Below are 20,871 nucleotides of genomic sequence, written 5' to 3' on the forward strand. Positions count from 1 at the left end.
AGTTGTATTTGAAGAATCTGTCCATAGGCATTTCTTGAAGTCCATGTGTTGGTTTCAAGGAGTTTATGAGTTGACCAAGGTGCTAGTAAGGAATTATCCAAAGATTGGTCATGTGAGTGTTGAGCTTATTGCAAGCATGTCTTGAAGAATAAGATTGTGTGATCATTCATGTCCACCTTCAAGACATCATCCAAATGAAGAGAGTTGGAAAGATTCAACAAACAAAGCGCACAAGATGTACCGAGGGATCAAGTGATCCCATGGTATGGTAAGCATTGTCCATTACGCTTTGTGTGCTAACCCATGGTCTTCGTGAGAGTTCTTTGTGGGGTTAGGTTACGGTGTGCAAGTTCAAGTGATGTATCACGAAGAGATCAAGTGCTTGAAGCTTGCCGTCCATTGTGGTGACAATGGACTTGTGAAGATGAGCGGAAGAGTGGCTCACCCATAGTGGAGTATGGGGGAGCAATCAAGTAGTCTTCATCGAGCCAACGCAATCAAGAAAGGTGGTCCATCTTGAGGAGGAGTAGATCGTCATCATCTAGCTCAAGTGGACCTTGTGCAAGGCAAATGTTTGCCCTTGATAGGTTTTCTATTTTACCGGTCTCATGGTAGTTGTGGGAGACCGGGTTATAGGATCGACTGCCGTACTATCAAGGGGGGCTCTCGATGAGTTGCCTTGATCGGTTCGTTCGTAGAGAGCTCAAACCATTGCATCCTTGCATCATCTTTATTGGTTCTTGTTTGGTTCTTCTCCTTGCGAGATTTAGAGCTTTTGGTCAATTTCATGACAAGCTCGAGTTCATCGAAAACGGAGTTCACATGCATCTTCTATGATGTTTTCGATGTTGGAGGTTCTGCCGGTTCTTCTCTGTTGGAGGTTTCTCTCCTCTCTTGTTAGGCATACCTCCCCTGTCTCTGTTTTGATGCTACTCGTTGTCTTGTATCCAACAAGCTTGAGTTTGCTCAATTCGGAGCTCATTTGCAGAAGTTATGGCAGTTCTGGTTTTATTGTTACCCTCTGTTGTCTTCTCTGCAAAATGAAGGACTCCTAGTGTTGCTGATCTGGGGCATGCGGTAGTACCGCTCTCCGGAGCGGTAGTACCGTGGCCTCCGGCCAGGCGCAACTGCTCGAGCGGTAGTAGGGGCGGATGTAATTTTTTACATCCGCGCCCTACGCGGTAGTACCGTGGGCTCTGGCCAGGCTTAGCAACATGAGCGGAAGTAGGGGCGGATGTAATTTTTTACATCCGCGCCCTACGCGGTAGTACCGCTCCTCGTGTGCGGTAGTACCGTGCCAGAGTTTTGCGCAGGTCCTCCCTCAGCGGAAGTAGGTACGGAAGTAATTTTTTACGTCCGTGCTTTCTCTGCGCCTAGTGTTGCCTGCCTTACGATAGTACCGTAGGGGCGCGCGGTAGTACCGCTCCGACGGTTCTACCGCTCATTGCCCTGTGCAACAGGCCTTCATCTGGTCAGAGCTACACGTGCGGTAGTACCGCAACCTGCAGCGGTAGTACCGCAGCCAACCGCGGTAGTACCGCAGCTCCCTGCGGTAGTACCGCGTCGTGCGGGCTGAGTGAGGGGATAACGGTTGGTTTTTCTCCCCTCCTATAAAAGGGGTTCTTCTTCCCCATTGAGTCCAATCTTTTGAGCTTGTGTTCTTCCCCCATTGTTGACCTTCTTCGAGCTTGCTAACTCTCAATCCCTCCATGGATTCTTGCTAGTTTTTGAGGGAAAAGTAAGAGGAGATCTAGATCCACATTTCCACCAATCACTTTCTCCTCTATGTGAGGGGAACCCCTTGGATCTAGTTCTTGGAGTTCTTGGTGTTCTCCTTCTTGTTCTTCCTCTCATTTTCCTCCCTAGCATTAGTTGCTTCGGTGGGATTTGAGAGAGAAGGACTTGGGCACTCCGTGTGCCCTTGCCATTGCATTTGGTGCATCGGTTTGAGTTCTCCATGGTGATACGTGGAAGTTACAAGTTGAGAAGCTTATTACTCTTGGGTGCTTGGTACCCTTGAGTTTGTTTCTCTTGGGTGCTTGGGCGCCCTAGACGGTTGGTGGTGTTCGGAGCTCAATCATTATGGTGTAAAGCTCCGGGCAAGCGTCGGGGTCTCCAATTAGGTTGTGGAGATCGCCCCGAGCAATTTGACGGGTACCGGTGACCGCCCCCAAGGGTTGCCAAAGTGTACGGGTTCGGTGACCGCCCCCAAGGGTTGCCATTTGTACGGGTTCGGTGACCGCCCTCAAGGGTTCCTTAGTGGAAACACGGCATCTTGCATTGTGCGAGGGCGTGAGGAGATTACGGTGGCCCTAGTGCCTTCTTGGGGAGCATTGTGCCTCCACACCGCTCCAAACGGAGATTAGCATCCGTAAGGGTGTGAACTTCGGGATACATCATCGTCTCCGCGTGCCTCGATTATCTCTTACCCGAGCCCCTTTACTTATGCACTTTACTTTGTGATAGCCATATTGTTCTTTGTCATATATCTTGCTATCACATAGTTGATCTTGCTTAGCATAAGTTGTTGGTGCACATAGGTGAGCCTAGTTGTTGTAGGTTTTGTGCTTGACAAATTAACCGCTAGGTTTATTCCGCATTTGTTCAAGCCTAAACCGTAATTATTTTAAAGCGCATATTCAACCCCCCCCCCCTCTAGGCGACATCCTCGATCTTTCAACCGGCTAGATTTTGGGATCAACAAATGCTTTGATACATCATGCATGCTTGTGTGATCATGCACAACATGATCATCGAGAATGAGCGTGGCCAAGATTTAGACTACTCACAGTATGAACTCTTGGGACATCCCGTGCAAGTGCGACGGAGGGCTGAAAGGGTAGCCCGCTTTATTGTCTCCTATCATGCCATTCGGCGTCCCGCAACGCACAATGAACTTCAGAATGATCTGATTGAAGAGTGCTGGGCATGGTATGGACGACAAAGAGCATCATGATTTCTGCATTATTTGTTGTGTTTATTGCATTATTTGTTGTACTGAACGATAAACTATCTGTTTGAGTTGTAATGATAACAACATTGAACTATTTATTGTTGATTTATTTTGTTTGTTTGATCATTTTTGCTCTTTTTTTTTTTGAAATGTATATGTGGTTTGTGCGGTGCGCGCGCTGTATTTTTGAGCTTTGCTGGAGCGGCGCGCGCGCTGCATTATAGCGCGGCTGCTGGAGCCAGCACTGGCGGCAGCGCTAAACCAGCCGAAGCGCGTGCGGTAAACAGGATTTTTGCGCGCGACGCTTACCGCGGCTGTTGGAGATGCTCTTAGAGGCTAAGTCTGTGAGCCGAAGAAAAATTCTCAGGCCACGCCTGTTGGCTTAGAATATATTTCCAAAAGAGTAGCTTTGGAAGCAGAAGTGCGCGCCTTCACAAGTCCGAAATTAGGAGGAGGGACGGAAGCGGCTTCAAGTTGTGGACGACGAGGAGGAACCAAAATAGCAGCCGTCTAATATGTGACGCGATTAATCACGCAGCTGCGACCGGCCGGCGCCCCCTGATTTGTATAGTACCGAGTAAATGAGTGCCAGCTTTGGATTGCGCGTCCAAACAAATCCTAGTTAATCCGGCAGCACTCCACTGGCAGCATATGCCTCGCGGCACAGAGGACTATATAAAGCGCAGGGCTCCGGCAGAAGAACACATCTCACAAAGGAAGTTCAGAGCACTCCACTTGTGTTTCGTGGGTGGCATCGATCGAGAGAGAGAGAGAGAGACGCCATGAGCTACCCGCCGCCGGGCACCGCGTACCCTCCGCCGGGCCAGCAGCAGCCGTACCCGCCGCCGGGCAACGGTTACGGCTACCCTCCTCCGGGCCAGGAGCAGCAGCAGCAGGCCTACCCTCCGCCGGCGTACGGCGCGCCGCCGCCTGTCGCCGCCGACTACTACCAGCCCAAGGACGGCGGCGCGTACCCGCAGCAGCAGCAGCAGGCGTACGGCGCGCCGCCGCCCGTCGCCGCCAACTACTACCCGCCGCCGCAGCAGCAGCAGGCCCCGCCGCCGCCGCCGGAGGCGCAGAGCCGCGGCAGTGACGGCTTCTGGAAAGGATGGTAATTCACAGACCACTCCTCTAAGATGACACGTATACTTGCGTCGTGCATCATGCATGCATACCTAACTCCATTGCCCGTATTAGTAGCTGTTCGTCTGATCCATCTCTATGTTTTGTTTGTTTTGATCTGCGTGCAGCTGCGCCGCAATCTGCTGCTGCTGCCTGCTCGACATGTGCCTCTGATCGATCACACATACAGCCGCTCGGCATCATCGTCGTTTCACATCTTGGATTTGGCTTAATTCTGTATCACCATGTCGCTCAGTCACCAGTAGTCGATTTGCTTTGTTGCTTCTTTATATTGGATATGTGCGAGTTATTTTCAGCATTCGGTATATTTTTCTGTTGAGTCTTTGCCATTGCGATCAGAGAGGAAACAAAAAATTGCTGTTCCTCGGATGTCACAAAGCAACCTACGGCAATGCCAAGGGTGCCAAATGTCAGACACCTCTCTTGTTTGTCCATAGGTAGAAACGGCAAACATAATAAAGACGTGCTATCTTGGAAATATTCGATATTTACAGCTTAAGCAATGCCGTGAGCTGTACTATAAAAGCACTACCTGACATAATAACTAAACTAATACGGAAAAGCTAATTAAATCGGTAGCGACACAGGACAGGGGGTCAGATCGTATGGCTTGGACCTAAACAAGGAGAAATACGAGTATAGTAGTAACATTTCAACCAACAGACAGACAGTACAAGGTCACAAGCTGGTAATCCATTCTGATTATTTCCTTCCTCCTTGGTGCTCATAGCCAGTGCACGTTGTGCTTCCAAGTTCAGATTTTTACAAGCAGCAGTATACCGTATTTACAGAGACACATTCCCTACCTGGCCACATCTTATGTGCATCAACGGTTTACAGTATGTGCAATCGCCCTAGCTACTTAAGTTATATATAGTACAAGTACTCCCTCCGTTCCTAAATATTTGTCTTTCTAGACATTTTAAATGACTAACACATACGGATGTATGTAGACATATTTTAGAGTGTAGATTCACTCATTTTACTCCGTATGTAGTCACTTGTTAAAATGCCTAGAAAGACAAGTATTTAGGAACGGAGGGAGTATATAGTAAGCCCGTAACTAGCCACCGTGGCTGACTCCGACAGCCCTGACTTCCACATGCTGCCGGCCTCCGCTCTCCGGGTGGACCACCACGGTGGCCTGCGCCTCGTCCAGCAGGCCATCCTTGCCCTCGCGAGACGCAGACAACGCGCCGACCATAGCGGGGAGCTCCGCCGGCCTTTTGGCCTCGTCGCCGTCGGTGTGGGAGATGATCTCCCAGTCCTCCCTGACCGAGGTGACGTCCCCGCGTTTCTCGTGGTGCTTCTCAACCTCGAAGATGGTTGGGATGACGACATAGTCGTTGAGTGGGTCATAGAACGGGTCAGGTTCACCCGCGTGCAGCCAATGCTGGACTATGCGGAACACGCGGTGGTCGCAGACGATGCCTCGGTGGTCAGCAGCAACCCCAATTCTCGCCACTGCATCAAGGCCGTCCGCCTGACAAAAAAGGATGATTACGCTCATTTCCCCCAGTGCATATTCTATTTTTTCAGATGCTCAGTAAGAAAAAAGGAGGACAAGAAGATTATCATACCTTTGCTGATTCTGCAGGAACGGATCCATCACCATCAACACAGATGTATTTACCCTGACAGAACACATAGTTCAGACAAATCAAATGGGGGCTACTTGGTGCTCCAAGAATCCCAAAATTTGGTATAGACAAAATACAACATTTACCAAATGAACTAACCTGGGTATATAAGAGGTGACTAAGATTTGAAATAGGGTGGCGTTTGCTCCCGTAGCTGCAAAGAGAAGGGTATTACTACCTTGGCATACGCATTACACAACTTTAGGTTATAAGACTTGCTTCATACAAAAGGCAACATATCTTCTGAAACAGGTCACATTTGAACAAACATAGCAAGAGAAAGGACAACCTCTTTTGGAAAAAGTTCAGAACTCATTTTACTAAGCACTATTAACCCCAGAACATGCGAAGGCAGACAACATCCAGTCAATTCTTATTTCTTGAGAAATTTATAAACCCCAACTAATCCATCAGTCAACCAAACTTCAGTGGAACCAATCAAAATTCTAATTGGCACATGAAAAGAACTAAAACCAGAAGTAGAAAAGATAGTAAAGTACCAAACAGTATGAGCAGTGTCATAATCAATCCCATAAATATTGTAGAACTTCACTGATTTTGGAAGCTTTGGCTGGGATAAGATATCTTGAGTTTCCTTTGCCCATATTAATATATCCTCATTAAGGGGCAGAGGAATGTGATTTCCATCAGAGATAATCTGCAATGATAATTTCATTGTCAGAAATCTAAGCATCAATAGTGGCTAAATTTAGTTTAAGTGCAAATGATTCACCTCATGCTTGGAAAGAGCTTTTTGAATCATCTTTATTGCTTCATCTGGTTCATATGACTCCAGTATGGCACTTTTCTTGCCATTGTCATCTAAGCTCTCTCTCCAGATCTGTAGCAATGGTGTATCTTCCCAGTGGTAGGTTGAGCTAGCCAACAACTCGTATATTGATGGACATTCAATCAACTGAAGCACAAAAGTTATTTTCAGTTCTTTCTCAAAAGGCAAAATCATGGTGACCACATGAATACATGCATTCGATGAGACAGATGGATAGGCTATCAAAGCATACCAATTGCTGCATAGTCCATTTGGAAATGAAGAATTTTGATTGCCATCCTTCCACAAAAGACATTCCATTCAGCAGACCACTATTTATGTACCCAGGCGCACCTGGCATGCAGCAGCAAGTTACTTCCAGCTCAAGATTTAAAGGCAATCGCAGTTAAAATTAGTATCCCTTGGAATATTTTTCGTTGGCATTCAACCAATGGTTGCGCAATTGACAGGTATTCCATGAAAAACGATATAATTATCAAGCTTTCACTGTAGCAACTGAGAACATCCAATAGATATTTCGAGTTTAATTAATGTAGAAATAAGAGAGCCTGAGAATCTAGATACTCAATCAACTCGTACCTTGAAATGGTGCAGCGATTGCAATCCAACTCTTCACATATTTTTCAAAGACCTATTGAAACCAAACCACAAGATCTAAGCATGGCACGAAGCATGACAAACTTCATCAGAGGCCCAAAAATATAAGGAGAACTGGAGAAGTACTCACATCACCATGAAGAGACATGAAGCATTTAACAAGCAATCCCCCCATTGAATGTGTTATTAGATTGATCTTTTTCCCTCCTGAAGCTGTATATACTGACTCTAGCTTTTTAGAAAATTTGTCAAGTGTTTCTGAAAGCCTGCAGAGAAGAAGGGGTATCAAAATAAGGGAGGAACTGAATGAATTGGCTTATCTGAAAGAAAAAGCAACCCCGTAAAGATTATGTTCTAGTATACACCTACTAGCATGACCACCAAATAGCATGCTATATATATATATATATATATATATATATATATATATATATATATATATATATATATACAGCTGTACACGGGATGACATATACAAAACAGTGATACAGATGCGGAATTTACCTGTTACTTTGGCGGAAATCATAACCAAATCCGAACAGAGTTTTGCCTTCTTGATATCCCCATTTAATCATTTGCACTATCATGTCATGATAGTAGTAAACACTGTCATCACCAATAATCTGCAAATTTAGAAGTATATCAGTGACGCATATCAGATAATACTTATAGTTCTACAAAGAGTTATTGTTTGACGACCAGCAGACCGCATAAGTAAATGAAAAGCAAAGGTAAACCTTCATTCGGAAGATGAAAAGTGAAATAAGTTTGTTACCATGTCTGGGTCCAATGTGTCGATGGCGTACAATCCATACCTATCCTCAGGGACAGTGATGCATATTTTCTCATCCACAGAAACGGTTTTGCCTGTTCCATTATAGTAGTTTGACATCATATGAGATGAGGAAAGCAAAAGATCTGCTGAATCAACACTTACATGTGACTAGAAGGAGGAACGTATTTACTGAGTCAGCAGTTTGTCAATGGACGTCACTATAGCCTATAAAGTTAGTACAAAGTTGAGTCATCTATTTTGGAACGGAGGGAGTATTACCTAGTGGTTCGACGAACTAATCCAAATTCAACGAAAACATGAATTCAGATGGAGTATGCTGATACTGTTTCGTGTTTACCGAACTAGACAAGCTGTTTCGATATACTTGTTCTCAATTCATCATACAGACATACACGCAAAACACTCCTGTCTAAGTAAAATACTAGCATCATTGTTTGCTTAAGCATGTAAAGTAACCAAGCTCACATGACATTCTCGAGCAATTTAGAGATCTATTAGACATGAACAAGCAAGGAAGAGGTGCTCTGCACATACCGGTGGAGGCATCGAACTGCGCCCAGAGCTTCTCGCGGCACTCGTGGTCGGCGGCGAGGATGCGCACCCAGACCCTCTCCTTGTTCCCCGCCTCGTCCACGGCCTCGAGGATGGAGCCGCCGATGCCGGGCACGAGCAGCACCGGGTCGAGGCTGGGGTCGACCAGCGGCACCTGCTCCTTGGCGATCCGCAGCCACAGCTCGATCGCCCGGATCAAATCCTCCAGCACCGACATGCTCGCGTCGCGCCTTGTTTCCCCGCCGCCCGAATCCCGCCCTAAATAAAAAACACTTCCAAGCCCCAAATCGGCCGGGGCGCTGAGGAGGGGGCGAGGCTTCCCGCCAGCCAAACGGGGCTCCGGCAAGCTCGGAATCGGAGCGGCACGGGGGTGGCGTGGCGTGGCGTCGGCGGATGGCCGGGAATCTGCGCGGCGGTGGCTGGAGTATATGCTCTGCCCGGGTTTGGACGGGGGCGGGGATTCCGGGAGGGAGAAGGCGTGAGGGTTTCGCAGTCCCGTTCCGTACGCTAATCGCCAGGGAAAAAACAAAGAACGAACGAACGGGAAGCAAGCAAACGTGTTACGTGGCCTACTCGGGCTTACCAGCCCGGGTTCGCCACCGTCTCACTGACAGTGGTAGCCGAACCTTGTTCGTCCCGGTTGTCAGAGAGGTAGACTAGGGCACGGCGCGGTACGACGGCTCGGGCTCTGTGGAGTTGTATTTTTTTTTATTTTTTTTTGAAGCAGAACCACTTGGATTCACTTAAACCAGGCCCGCCAAATCGGCATCCAGCAGGGGTAATACAAAGTCTGGGGCATCGTACACCCATACATAAAGAGGGTCATCCGACCCAAACCAAACTGCGCTAGATAATGCGCCACCTTATTACACATACGGTTGCAGTGCATGAACTCATGCGACTGAAAGGATGCAATACACAAGCTTTTAGCTTCCCTGAAAAGAACTCCCAGCTCAGAGGCGTCGTGCTCCCGCCCGTTCAGTGCATTCACCAGAGTAAGACAGTCGGACTCAAGAATGATGCGCTGCGCCCCAAGCTCCGAAACGCCCTCGATTGCTTTCAGGCATGCGTTTGCCTCCGCCTGAAGAGGGCTCCTGACGTATTCTAGTTTGCCTGCAGCAGCAGCCAGGAACTGTCCAGATTCATTTCTAGCAACAAAGCCCCACGCTGCAGCGCCAGGAGTTGTATTTTTTTGTACGGCTAAGGATGCGGGGACTCGCAAGAGCACAGACAACACACGCTCTCTTCTGAAAGCAGGACTACTTGTGTGTATATTTTTATTTTATTTTTTAATAGTTAAATATTTCCTCGGTATTTAAACATGAGACGTTTTTGCTGTTCAAATAGAGCACAAACGTCTTATATTTAGACATAGAGGGAGTACTAATTAGCAGTCAAATATGGAGAACTTTTCTCTTTGCGAGATAAGAAGAGAGAATTATTATTTTCGAAAGAAAGATAGAGAAGTTTGGCTGTATATTTTGAACTCCCTCCGTTTCAAAATAGATGATCCAACTTTTGTTAAAGTTAATAAAAGTTGGGTCATCTATTTTGAAACGGAGAAAGTAGAACGTTGTGCATTTTAAAATGGAGATTAGTAAGAGCATCTTTAACGGATTCCCTTAAATTTAAACTTAAACGATTAAACCTTCTTTCTGTTCTAAGAAGTCAAATTTTATAGCTAGCTAATTCCCTAAACTTAATCCACTAGACGTAGACCTTTGGTTCACGCAATTCCTCGAACACTTAGCCTGCGGTAACGCCGCTCTCATACATTGAGCTAAATTCATCCATGGTATTAGCTGAAGCAAAACAATACTGCCCGTGGCATCAAATAGTGCAACCCAAGAGCCGATCGAGCGATGAATTTTTAGATAGAGATTGCATATTTAACCTTCTGTGGTGATGAGTTTCTTGACAAAGACTTACATCGTCTATTAGCTGTTGCACGCCAAGGTCACGGCCCAGGCCGGATCCAGCTTCTCCACGGCAGTTCCCCTACGCCGTTCTTGAGCTCTCTACCGTGGCAGAGATGCTAATGGGAAGGGGAAACGCCGGTGAAGATGTTCCACTTTATGTTGAATGTACCATGTCCTTTTGTTGTTGAGCAATGTGCTATGTCCTTTTGTTGTTGAGCAATGTGCTCTGTCCTATATTGTGCTATGATGTATGTGATACTCCCTTCGTCCCAAACTAAGTGTAGCTGATTTAGTATAAAGTTGGACGCATGTCCTAAGAGCAACTCCAATGGGGCGACCCAAACGGACGGCGATTTCGTCCGTTTGGGTCGGCCGCCCCGCCCGGCGTCCGCCCTGTTTTAGATATGGGTCGGCAGCACGCCCAACGCGCCGACCCATATGCGCTGGCGTGGCCGGCTGGCCGCCCTATTTTGCATTGATGAATTTGCATTTAAACATATGGTCAAATAACATAGTTTGAATCGAATAAAATAGCATAGTTTTACAAGCCGAATAAAAATAAAAATGTCTCACATAGTCCTCACATAGTTTTGCAAACGAATAAAAGAAGATACATCTATTGGTTGCCAACATGAGCCCACATATGCTCAACCAAATCATTTTGCAGTTGCATGTGAGTTTCTCAATCACGCATGTCATGATGAAATTGGGTGAACTGTTCAAACGTTGCCGCTCCTCCATGCTCAGGCACAACATTCTCACCCTGAAACTGAAATCCTTGATCGTACAGACGTTTCAGGCGCTCGTCTTCTACGATCATATTGTGCATAATCACACAAGTAGTAATCACCTCCCACAATTTCTGCGTGCTCCAGGTATTAGCAGGATACCGAATGATGCCCCGTCGAGATTGCAAAACACCAAAGGCACGCTCGACATCCTTCCTAGCACTCTCTTGCTCTTGAACAAATCTTTTCCTCTTCTCTCCGACAGGGTTGGGTATTGTCTTGACAATAGTGGTCCATTGAGGATAGATACCGTCACCCAGGTAGTATCTTTTGTCATAGTTGTGGCCGTTGACAGTAAATTTCACCGGTGTGTTGTTGCCTTCGGCAAGCCTAGAAAACACAAGCGAGCGCTGAAGCACATTGATATCATTGTGTGATCCGGCCATGCCAAAGAAAGAGTGACAGATTCAGAGATATTGAAACGCCACGGCCTCTAGTATGACAGTGCAAGCCCTGACATGGCCCTTATACCGCCCTTGCCAAGCAGAAGGGCGGTTCTTCCACTCCTAGTGCATGCAGTCTATGCTACCAAGCATCCCTGGGAAGCCCCTGTTGGCATTCATCACCAACAAACGGGTTGTATCTTCAGCAGTCGGCTCTCTCAAGTACTTAGGGCCAAACACAGCAATAACAGCCTTGCAGAACTTATACAAGGACTCTAGGAATGTAGACTCGCTCGTACGGACATACTCGCCAATGAGATCACCGGGCACTCCGTATGCAAGCATTCGGATGGCGGCAGTGCATTTCTAATAAGAGGAGAAACCAATCTTGCCAACGGCATCCTCTTTGCACTTGAAATAGTCATCATAGCCGACCACCCCCCTCTCTAATACGGTTGAAAAGATGCCTACTCATACGGAAACAGCGGCGGAATTTTTGATGTTTGAACAACGGGTTTGTTGTATCAAAGTAGTCCTTCCAAAGAAGGAAATGCCCGCTCCCTCGGTTGCGATTCAACGCCGGAAGGTGGCCCGAAATGGAGCCACGGAACAACGGCCGCTGGCTATTGAGGTGGTGATGGACCAACACGGCATCCAATATCTTATCCTCGTCATCGGACGATGAATCGTCGGAGTCGCAAAGGAAATTGTGAAAAAAGAACTCGTCGGCGGAGTCCATTTTGTACCTTAGCAAACTATCGAACAGCTTGCGGGCGTCGACGAAGGAGACGACTGGCGAAGGGAGTCGCGGCACGCATGGACCAGCTAGCTGCCCTGCCGGCGTCCAACGAGCGTGCCGGTGAGGATCTGGCCGGGGCGGCGAGGCGGCTTCTTGGTCGGGGGTGGCTGTGTGGTGGGGGCACGGGGGTGGGAAGCAGTCGGCTCCCTGGTGGCAAGATGGTGGTGGCGGCGACGTGTGAGTGGGCGGCGTTGCTGGGCGGATGTGGAGGCGCCAACAGCTGGCAGAGTCGCCGGCAAAAATGGGTGGCAGCATCGGCGACGAAGGAGGCAGGCGAGGGTTGCTGTTGGATGGGGGAGGTGATGATGCCATATACCTAGGGTAGGGTCATAGGCCTGACCTGTACACCCCACCTAAGGTCACTACCCTAGAAGCAAGGACATTCAAAGCACAACAGGGAGTATCAACTGAAGCCACCGAGTGCAATCCACTCAACCAATCACCTCACTTGGATACCCCCATGTCACTCGACCAATACGAAGTCATTCGACCAAACAAGAAATCACTCAGAGTATAGAAGACCAGGAGTCACTCTGGACGGCAACGGTCAGGCGTTCACTCTGTAGTCTTAAAGGTCATTAAATACACTTTATAGCTGGCATTATCAGTAAGGCCCTATCTTAATGTACATTGAACCCCTGTAACGGAGGTGGGCTGGGGTCCTGGCGCACTCTATATAAGCCACCCTCCTCCTCTGGGACAAGAGTTCGCACCCCCTGTAACACACAAACACATAGCATATTCCAATCGACCGCCTTAGGGCTCTGAGACGTAGGGCTTTTACCTCCTCCGAGAGGGGCCTGAACTCGTAAACTCGTGTGTACAATCTCGCCGTAGCTAGGGCCTCGCCCCCTCATAGTACCCCCTATTCTTACTGTCAGACTTAGTACCACGGCAGTTGGCGCCCACCGTGGGGCAAAGCGTCTTAGCAACTTCCGGCGAGGTTGTGATTTCTCCGACCTTCATCGGCATGGGTTCCGCCGGTGGTTTGATCATGGGCCACGAGTTCCGACTCGGAGCACTCACTTTCGTCGCCGACGACTCCGCCTGGCTTCAGGAAGCTCCCCTTGACATCGAGGCTCTCCCGATCAGCGGATCTTCGCACTTACGCGCGAGTGCCTATGGCGTCCTCTTGCGGCAGCCGTCGACTCCGTATCGGTCGGCTTTCCCGTCGCCTTCTCACTCCGCTGGACGTTGACACAAGTGATCCGGTCGGCCGCGGCTCCAACGATGGGTGAGGCATGCGGTGGCTTGCCAGACAGCCACCCCCCAGGTCGTAGTAATCGAGCCCGACGATTTTCACTACAGTCCAGTCGACCTGTCGACTGGGACAGCAGATATTCTTTCCGAGAGCAGGAGTTGTGACCCCGCGGTAGAAGTCTTCATGGTTGACCCCCGTTGCAGCCCGCCTGGTTTTCACCATGGCGGCGGCAACGACAGCGGCGATGGCGCGTCATTCGACCACGAGGAGTACGAGCCCCAACCTCTCAATTCACAACAGAGGGAGGAGCTACACCGCCGCAACATGGAGGCCCTCCAGACCCCCATGATAGGGTAAACCGCCGAGGCCCGGGCCTTGAAGGCAGTGCGCCTGGCCACTCTGGCTGAGTGCACTCATTTGGAGAATCTCCAACATTCTCTCGACGAGCATGCCCGTCGACTGATCCCCGATTCCAGTCGACGTTCACGACAGCTGTTTCCATTGGAAACTCAGGTATTCTGTACTCCAATCCAGAATCTCGCAACTGCTGCACGCATCGCAGAGTCTATTCAGCCATCACGTTCAGAAGCTGGAAGGGGTTTGGAACAGATCAGAACGCTGCTCCGAGCGGTAGGGGACCTAAACTCCGCCGTTTCTCAGTCGTGGAACAGGATCCACAGCAGGTCTGTAAGGTTAGATACAGTCCAGTCGGCACACAGTCCCAAGTCGCCTTTGCAGCGTGAAGAGCGCGATCGCCGCCGGGATCGGCACCTGGGAAAAACTCATGAAGATTTTGATCATGAGTACGCCCGTGACCATCACCGTCGAGTGCCTTCGCCTCTTCCGAGGGGCGGGTCGTTTGCGCCCAAGGCAGTACGACAACAGGCGCCTGTATGGTAATGACCGCAGAGTTCCAGTCGACCCAAGAGAGCCTGGGTTCGATGCAAGGTCAGTCCTTGTTCAGGGCTTGGTCGACCGGAACAGAGCATACAGAGAGGCAGGCCCAGCGGAAGCAGGGTCCATGTTTTTGGCCCTGAGTGTTTCAGAAGAGCCATCAGAGCCTCTGAGCTCCCTCACAACTTCAGATTGGCGTCTGGCATCAGTAAGTTCACAGGAGAATCGAAGCCCGACACTTGGTTGGAAGACTACCGAGTGGCTGTGCACATTGGTGGCCGCAGCGATGAGGTGGCCATGAAGCACCTCCCCTTGATGCTCGAAGGTTCTGCCAGAGCTTGGCTGAATCAATTGGCCCCTAGAAGCATTCTCAGTTGGGATGAGTTGGCCCGAGTGTTTACCAGAACATTTAAGGGCACCTGCAAGAGACCTGCTAGTTTGCTGGAATTACAACACTGTGTGTAGAACCGAAATGAGACCTTGAGAGATTATATCCAGAGGTGGATCACTCTGCACCACACAGTGGAGAATGTATCTGATCACCAAGCAGATTGTGCCTTCAAATAAGGCGTTCGCTACAAAGAGCTCAATCTGAAATTCGGTCGGACCGGAGATATGTCTCTAACTCGGGTGATGGAGATTGCCACAAAATATGCTAAGGGTGGAGAAGAAGACTGACTCCGGAGCGGCAAGCACAAGTCAGTCGCCTGATACGTCTCCAACGTATCTATAATTTTTTATTGTTCCATGCTATTATATTACCTGTTTTGGATGTTTATGGGCTTTACCTTACACTTTTATATCATTTTTGGGACTAACCTACTAACCGGAGGTCCAGCCCATATTGCTGTTTTCTGGCATATTTCAGTGTTTCGAAGAAAGGAATATCAAACAGAGTCCAAACAGAATGAAACCTTTGGAAACGTGATTTTTGGGAAGAATATGATCCGGGAGACTTGGAGTTCACGTCAGAAGAGCCTGGAGGAGGCCAGGAGATAGGAGGGCGCGCCCCCCCTACTGGGTGCGCCCCCTGTCTCCTGGGCCCCTCGAGCACCCCCCGACCGACTTCTTTCACCTATATAATCCCATATACCCTAAAAACATCGACGCAGAAGATAGATCGGGAGTTCCGCCGCCGCAAGCCTCTGTAGCCACCAAAAACCAATCGGGACCCTGTTCCGGCACCCTGCCGGAGGGGGGATCCCTCACCGGTGGCCACCTTCATCATCCCGGCGCTCTCCATGGCGAGGAGGGAGTAGTTCACCCTCGGGGTTGAGGGTATGTACCAGTAGTTATGTGTTTGATCTCTCTCTCTCTCACTCTCGTGTTCTCTCTATGGCACGATCTTGATGTATCGCGAGCTTTGTTATTATAGTTGGATCTTATGATGTTTCTCCCCCTCTACTCTCTTGTAATGGATTGAGTTTTCCCTTTGAAGTTATCTTATCGGATTGAGTCTTTGAGGATTTGAGAACACTTGATGTATGTCTTGTCGTCCTTATCTGTGGTGACAATGGGATATTCACGTGATCCACTTGATGTATGTTTTGGTGATCAACTTGCGGGTTCCGTGACCTTGGGAATCTATGCATAGGGGTTGGCACACGTTTCGTCTTGACTCTTCGGTAGAAACTTTGGGGCACTCTTTGAAGTACTTTGTTTTGGTTGAATAGATGAATCTGAGATTGTGTGATGCATATCGTATAATCATGCCCACGGATACTTGAGGTGGAAATGGAGTATCTAGGTGACATTACGGTATTGGTTGATTTGTGTCTTAAGGTGTTATTCTAGTATGAACTCTATGATAGATTGAATGGAAAGAATAGCTTCATGTTATTTTACTACGGACTCTTGAATAGATAGAACAGAAAGGATAACTTTGAGGTGGTTTCGTACCCTACCATAATCTCTTCGTTTGTTCTCTGCTATTAGTGGCTTTGGAGTGACTATTTGTTGCATGTTGAGGGATAGTTATATGATCCAGTTATGTTATTATTGTTGAGAGAACTTGCACTAGTGAAAGTATGAACCTTAGGCCTTGTTTCCTACCATTGCAATACCGTTTACGCTCACTTTTATCATTAGTTACCTTGGTGTTTTTATATTTTCAGATTACAAATACTCATATCTACCATCCATATTGCACTTGTATCACCACCTCTTCGCCGAGCTAGTGCACCTATACAATTTACCATTGTATTGGGTGTGTTGGGGACACAAGAGACTCTTTGTTATTTGGTTGCAGGGTTGTTTGAGAGAGACCATCTTCATCCTACGCCTCCCACAGAATGATAAACCTTAGGTCATCCACTTGAGGGAAATTTGCTACTGTCCTACAAACCTCTGCACTTGGAGGCCCAACAACGTCTACAAGAAGAAGGTTGTGTAGTAGACATCAAGCTCTTTTCTGGCGCCGTTGCCGGGGAGGTGAGTGCTTGAAGGTATATCTTTAGATCTTGCAATCGAATCTTTTAGTTTCTTGTTTTATCACTAGTTTAGTCTATAAAATAATAAAACTACAAAAATATGGAATTGAGTTTGTCTCATACACTTCATCTTTTTAATATCTTTCGTGAGAATGATGGTACGGAAAATTGTGCTCAAGTGCTAGAAGAAGAAATCTATAAAATGTTTTGCACTAAATCTTTGAATGATGAGCATGATTGCAATGTCGCTAGTATGAACTCCTTGAATATTCATAGTACTAATGATGATTGCACTAGTTATGATGAAAATGTTTCCCATAAGCATGTCGATTTTTGTGGAGTAGATTGGGTTTGCAAGTACACACCAAATAGGGAAAATAGATATTGCAAGAGGCATAAGTATTTAGAAACTAAAGGGTTGCAAGAAAGTCTTGATGATTGTGCTGAAAAATTCAATATTTTTCGCGCTCCTTGTGAACTTTGCAATGAACATGGTCATTTAAATCTCCAATGCAAATTGTTTCATGATCAAATGGTGTCCAAAAATTGTGATAACTTGATTACCCTTGAGCATCATAAATAGCTTAGTCTTATTTTGGGGTATGAAGAAACGAAACGTATAACTGAGGTTATTCCAAAATTTAATCTTGATAGATTTCTTGATTTTGATCTAGAGAATATTTATATGTTTTGTGCGGTGAATTGCACTGAAAATCCTTATATTGCCAATTACCTAAAGAAAAGAAAGCAAATAGAAGATGATGAGAATACTAATGAAAGGGAAGAGACTTCTCAATATCCTCCTATTGTTTCTTATGATGAATCAGGTATCGAGGAGGAGCCTTCTATTCAACCAATCTCATCAATAAGGAGCTCAAAGAAGAGGGTTGAACCCACACATAATGTGAAGAAGAAAAGGAAGAGAAGGAGCAGCAAAGGTTAAAAGGTATCCCTCCCAAATGATGTTGCTCCTACTAATCATTGTGATGATGATAATTGCTATACTATTGGTGCTATCCATACTATTAATGATGAGAGTGATTATGCTTATGATATGAAAAGGCCCAAGCTTGGGGAAGCTATGTTTGATGAGGATGAAATATTTGAGAATATATTTGCTGAAATTAATGTTTGTCCCAAGCTTGGGGATGCTATGTTTAATGAAGATGATATTTTTAGCCTCCCAAGTTTTGATATGCAAAGTTGTTATGATGATAGCATGCCTCTTACCTATGATGATTATATGATGAAAGTGGGTTTGGAAGAGTGTCAACTTTAGGAAGTAATGATCCCAACATTTTGGAGGATGTTGAATCTTATTGTGATGAATATGAAAGTGGATTTGGAAGAGTGTCAACTTTATTTAGTGATGATTCCACTATCTTGGAAGAGGTTTCAATCGATTATGATGAGAACAAAGTTGCTACTTATGATGATTATTGTGATGAAACTTATGGTATAAAAAGTAGTGATGATTACATTTATAAAACTTGTCATGATTTTGATTACCCTTTTTCTGAACATTACTCATTTAATGTGGAAACAATTTTTAGTGTTCAAGTCGCTTATGATACTCCCACTATTTAGAATGAGAAGAATTTTGCTTATTTGGAAAGTAGTAAATTTTCTATGCTTGTAGATTATGAAAAGAATGCTTTAGGTGCTGGTTATATTGTTGAATTCATTCATGATGCTACTGAAAATTATTATGAGGGAGGAACGTATGCTTGTTGGAATTGCAATAATATCAAGTTTCCTCTCTATGTGTTGAAAATTTTGAAGGTATGCTTGTTTTGCCTTCCTATGTTAGTTGATTATTGTTCCCATAAGTTGTTTGCTAACAAAATCCCTATGCATAGGAAGTGGGTTATACTTAAATGTGCTAGTCATATTCTTCATGATGCTCTCTTTATGTTTCAATTCTTATCTTTTATGTGAGCATCATTGAAATCATCATGCCTAGCTAGGGGCGTTAAACGATAGCGCTTGTTGGGAGAGGCAACCCAATTTTACTTTTGTTTCCTACTTTTTGTTCTTGTTTAGTAATAAACAATTCATATAGCCTCTGGTTATATGTGGTTTCATGTTTTAATTAGTGTTTGTGCCAAGTAGGACCTTTGGGAAGACTTGGGTGAAGTCTTTATGATCATGCTGTAAAAAACAGAAACTTTAGCGCTCACGAGATTAGCTGTCATTTTTTACTAGAGAGTGATTTTAGGTTGATTCTTTTTGCAGATGATTAATAGAAAAACTCCTCAGGTCCACTACTGGAGAGTGATTTTAGGTTGATTCTTTTTGCAGATGATTAATAGAAAAACTCCTCAGTCCACCAAGTTATTTCAGAATTTTTTGAGGTACAGAAGTATACGTTTGATACAGATTACTATAGACTGTTCTGTTTTTGACAGATTCTGTTTTCTATGTGTTGTTTGCTTATTTTGATGAATCTATGAGTAGTATCGGAGGGTATGAACCATAGAGAAGTTGGAATACAGTATATATAACACCAATATAAATAAAGAATGATTTAACTACAGTACCTAAGTGGTGGTTTTATTTTCTTATACTAACGGAGCTTATGAGTTTTGTTTTGAGTTTTGTGTTGTGAAGTTTTCAAGTTTTGGGTAAAGATTCGATGGACTATGGAATAAGGAGTGGCAAGATCCTAAGCTTGGGGATGCCCAAGGCACCCCAAGGTAATATTCAAGGACAACCAAGAGCCTAAGCTTGGGGATGCCCCGATGGCATCCCCTCTTTCGTCTTCGTTCATCGGTAACTTTACTTGGAGCTATATTTTTATTCACCACATGATATGTGTTTTGCTTGGAGCATAATTTAATTTTGTTTTGTATTGCTTGATGTTTGAATAAAATACCAAGATCTGAAATTCTTAAATGTTAGAGTCTTCACATAGTTGCACAATTATTCAACTACTCATTGATCTTCACTTATATCTTTCGGAGTAGTTTGTCATTTGCTCTAGTGCTTCACTTATATCTTTTAGAGCACGACGGTGGTTATATTTTGTAGAAATTGTAGATCTCTCATGCTTCACTTATATTATTTTGAGAGTCTTTTAGAACAGCATGGTATTTGCTATGGTTATAAAATTGGTCCTAGAATGGTAGGCATCCAAGTTGGGTATAATAAAAACTATCATAGGAAGTGAATTGGATGCTATGATCAATTTGATACTTGATAATTGTTTTGAGATATGGAGGTAATGATATTAGAGTCATGCTAGTTGGGTGATTATGAATTTAAAGAATACTTGTGTTGAAGTTAGCAAGTCTCGTAGCATGCACGTATGGTTAAAGTTGTGTAACAAATTTGAAACATGAAGTGTCATTAGATTGTGCATCCTTATGAGTGGCGGTCGGGGACGAGCGATGGTATTTTCCTACCAATCTATCCCTCTAGGAGCATGCACGTAGTGCTTGGTTTTTGATGACTTCTAAATTTTTGCAATAAGTATATGAGTTCTTTTGACTAATGTTGAGTCCATGGATTATACGCACTTTTACCTTTCCATCATTGCTAGCCTCTTCGGTACCGTGCATTGCCCTTTCTCACCTTGAGAGTTGGTGCAAACTTCGCCGGTGCATCCAAACGCCGTGATATGATACGCTCTATCACACATAAACCTCCTTATATCTTCCTCAAAATAGCCACCATACCTACCTATTTATGGCATTTGCATAGCCATTCCGAGATATATTGCCATGCAACTTTCCACCATTACGTTTATCATCATGACACACATTATTATTGTCATATTGCCATTGCATGATCATGTAGTTGACATCGTATTTGTGGCAAAGCCACCATGCATAATTTTTCATACATGTCACTCTTGATTCATTGCACCATCCCGGTACACCGCCGGAGGCATTCATATAGAGTCATATCTTGTTCTAGTTTCGAGTTGTAATTCATGTGTTGTAATCAATAAAAGTGTGATGATCATCATTATTAGAGCATTGTCCC

The 20,871-nt window shown here is 45.7% G+C and overlaps 2 protein-coding genes across 2 annotated transcripts; one reads left to right on the forward strand and one right to left on the reverse strand.

Annotated features, from left to right (window-relative positions):
* Nucleotides 1–3,682: 3,682 nt before the first annotated feature.
* LOC119368182 (cysteine-rich and transmembrane domain-containing protein WIH2-like) lies at nucleotides 3,683–4,465 on the forward strand. Its single transcript, XM_037633504.1, has 2 exons — nucleotides 3,683–4,064; nucleotides 4,204–4,465. Exons 1-2 carry the CDS (start codon nucleotides 3,736–3,738, stop codon nucleotides 4,247–4,249), a joined length of 375 nt encoding a protein of 124 aa, XP_037489401.1. The 5' UTR covers nucleotides 3,683–3,735; the 3' UTR covers nucleotides 4,250–4,465.
* Nucleotides 4,466–4,771: 306 nt separating this feature from the next.
* LOC119365349 (lecithin-cholesterol acyltransferase-like 4) lies at nucleotides 4,772–8,980 on the reverse strand. Its single transcript, XM_037630968.1, has 11 exons — nucleotides 8,454–8,980; nucleotides 7,899–7,990; nucleotides 7,628–7,746; nucleotides 7,254–7,389; nucleotides 7,106–7,157; nucleotides 6,759–6,859; nucleotides 6,470–6,652; nucleotides 6,237–6,394; nucleotides 5,836–5,890; nucleotides 5,677–5,730; nucleotides 4,772–5,579 (listed from the first exon to the last, which is right to left on the reverse strand). Exons 1-11 carry the CDS (start codon nucleotides 8,686–8,688, stop codon nucleotides 5,160–5,162), a joined length of 1,605 nt encoding a protein of 534 aa, XP_037486865.1. The 5' UTR covers nucleotides 8,689–8,980; the 3' UTR covers nucleotides 4,772–5,159.
* Nucleotides 8,981–20,871: the final 11,891 nt, after the last annotated feature.

The sequence above is a fragment of the Triticum dicoccoides genome, chromosome 2B (genome assembly GCF_002162155.2).
Source record: "Triticum dicoccoides isolate Atlit2015 ecotype Zavitan chromosome 2B, WEW_v2.0, whole genome shotgun sequence".
Lineage (NCBI taxonomy): Eukaryota > Viridiplantae > Streptophyta > Magnoliopsida > Poales > Poaceae > Triticum > Triticum dicoccoides.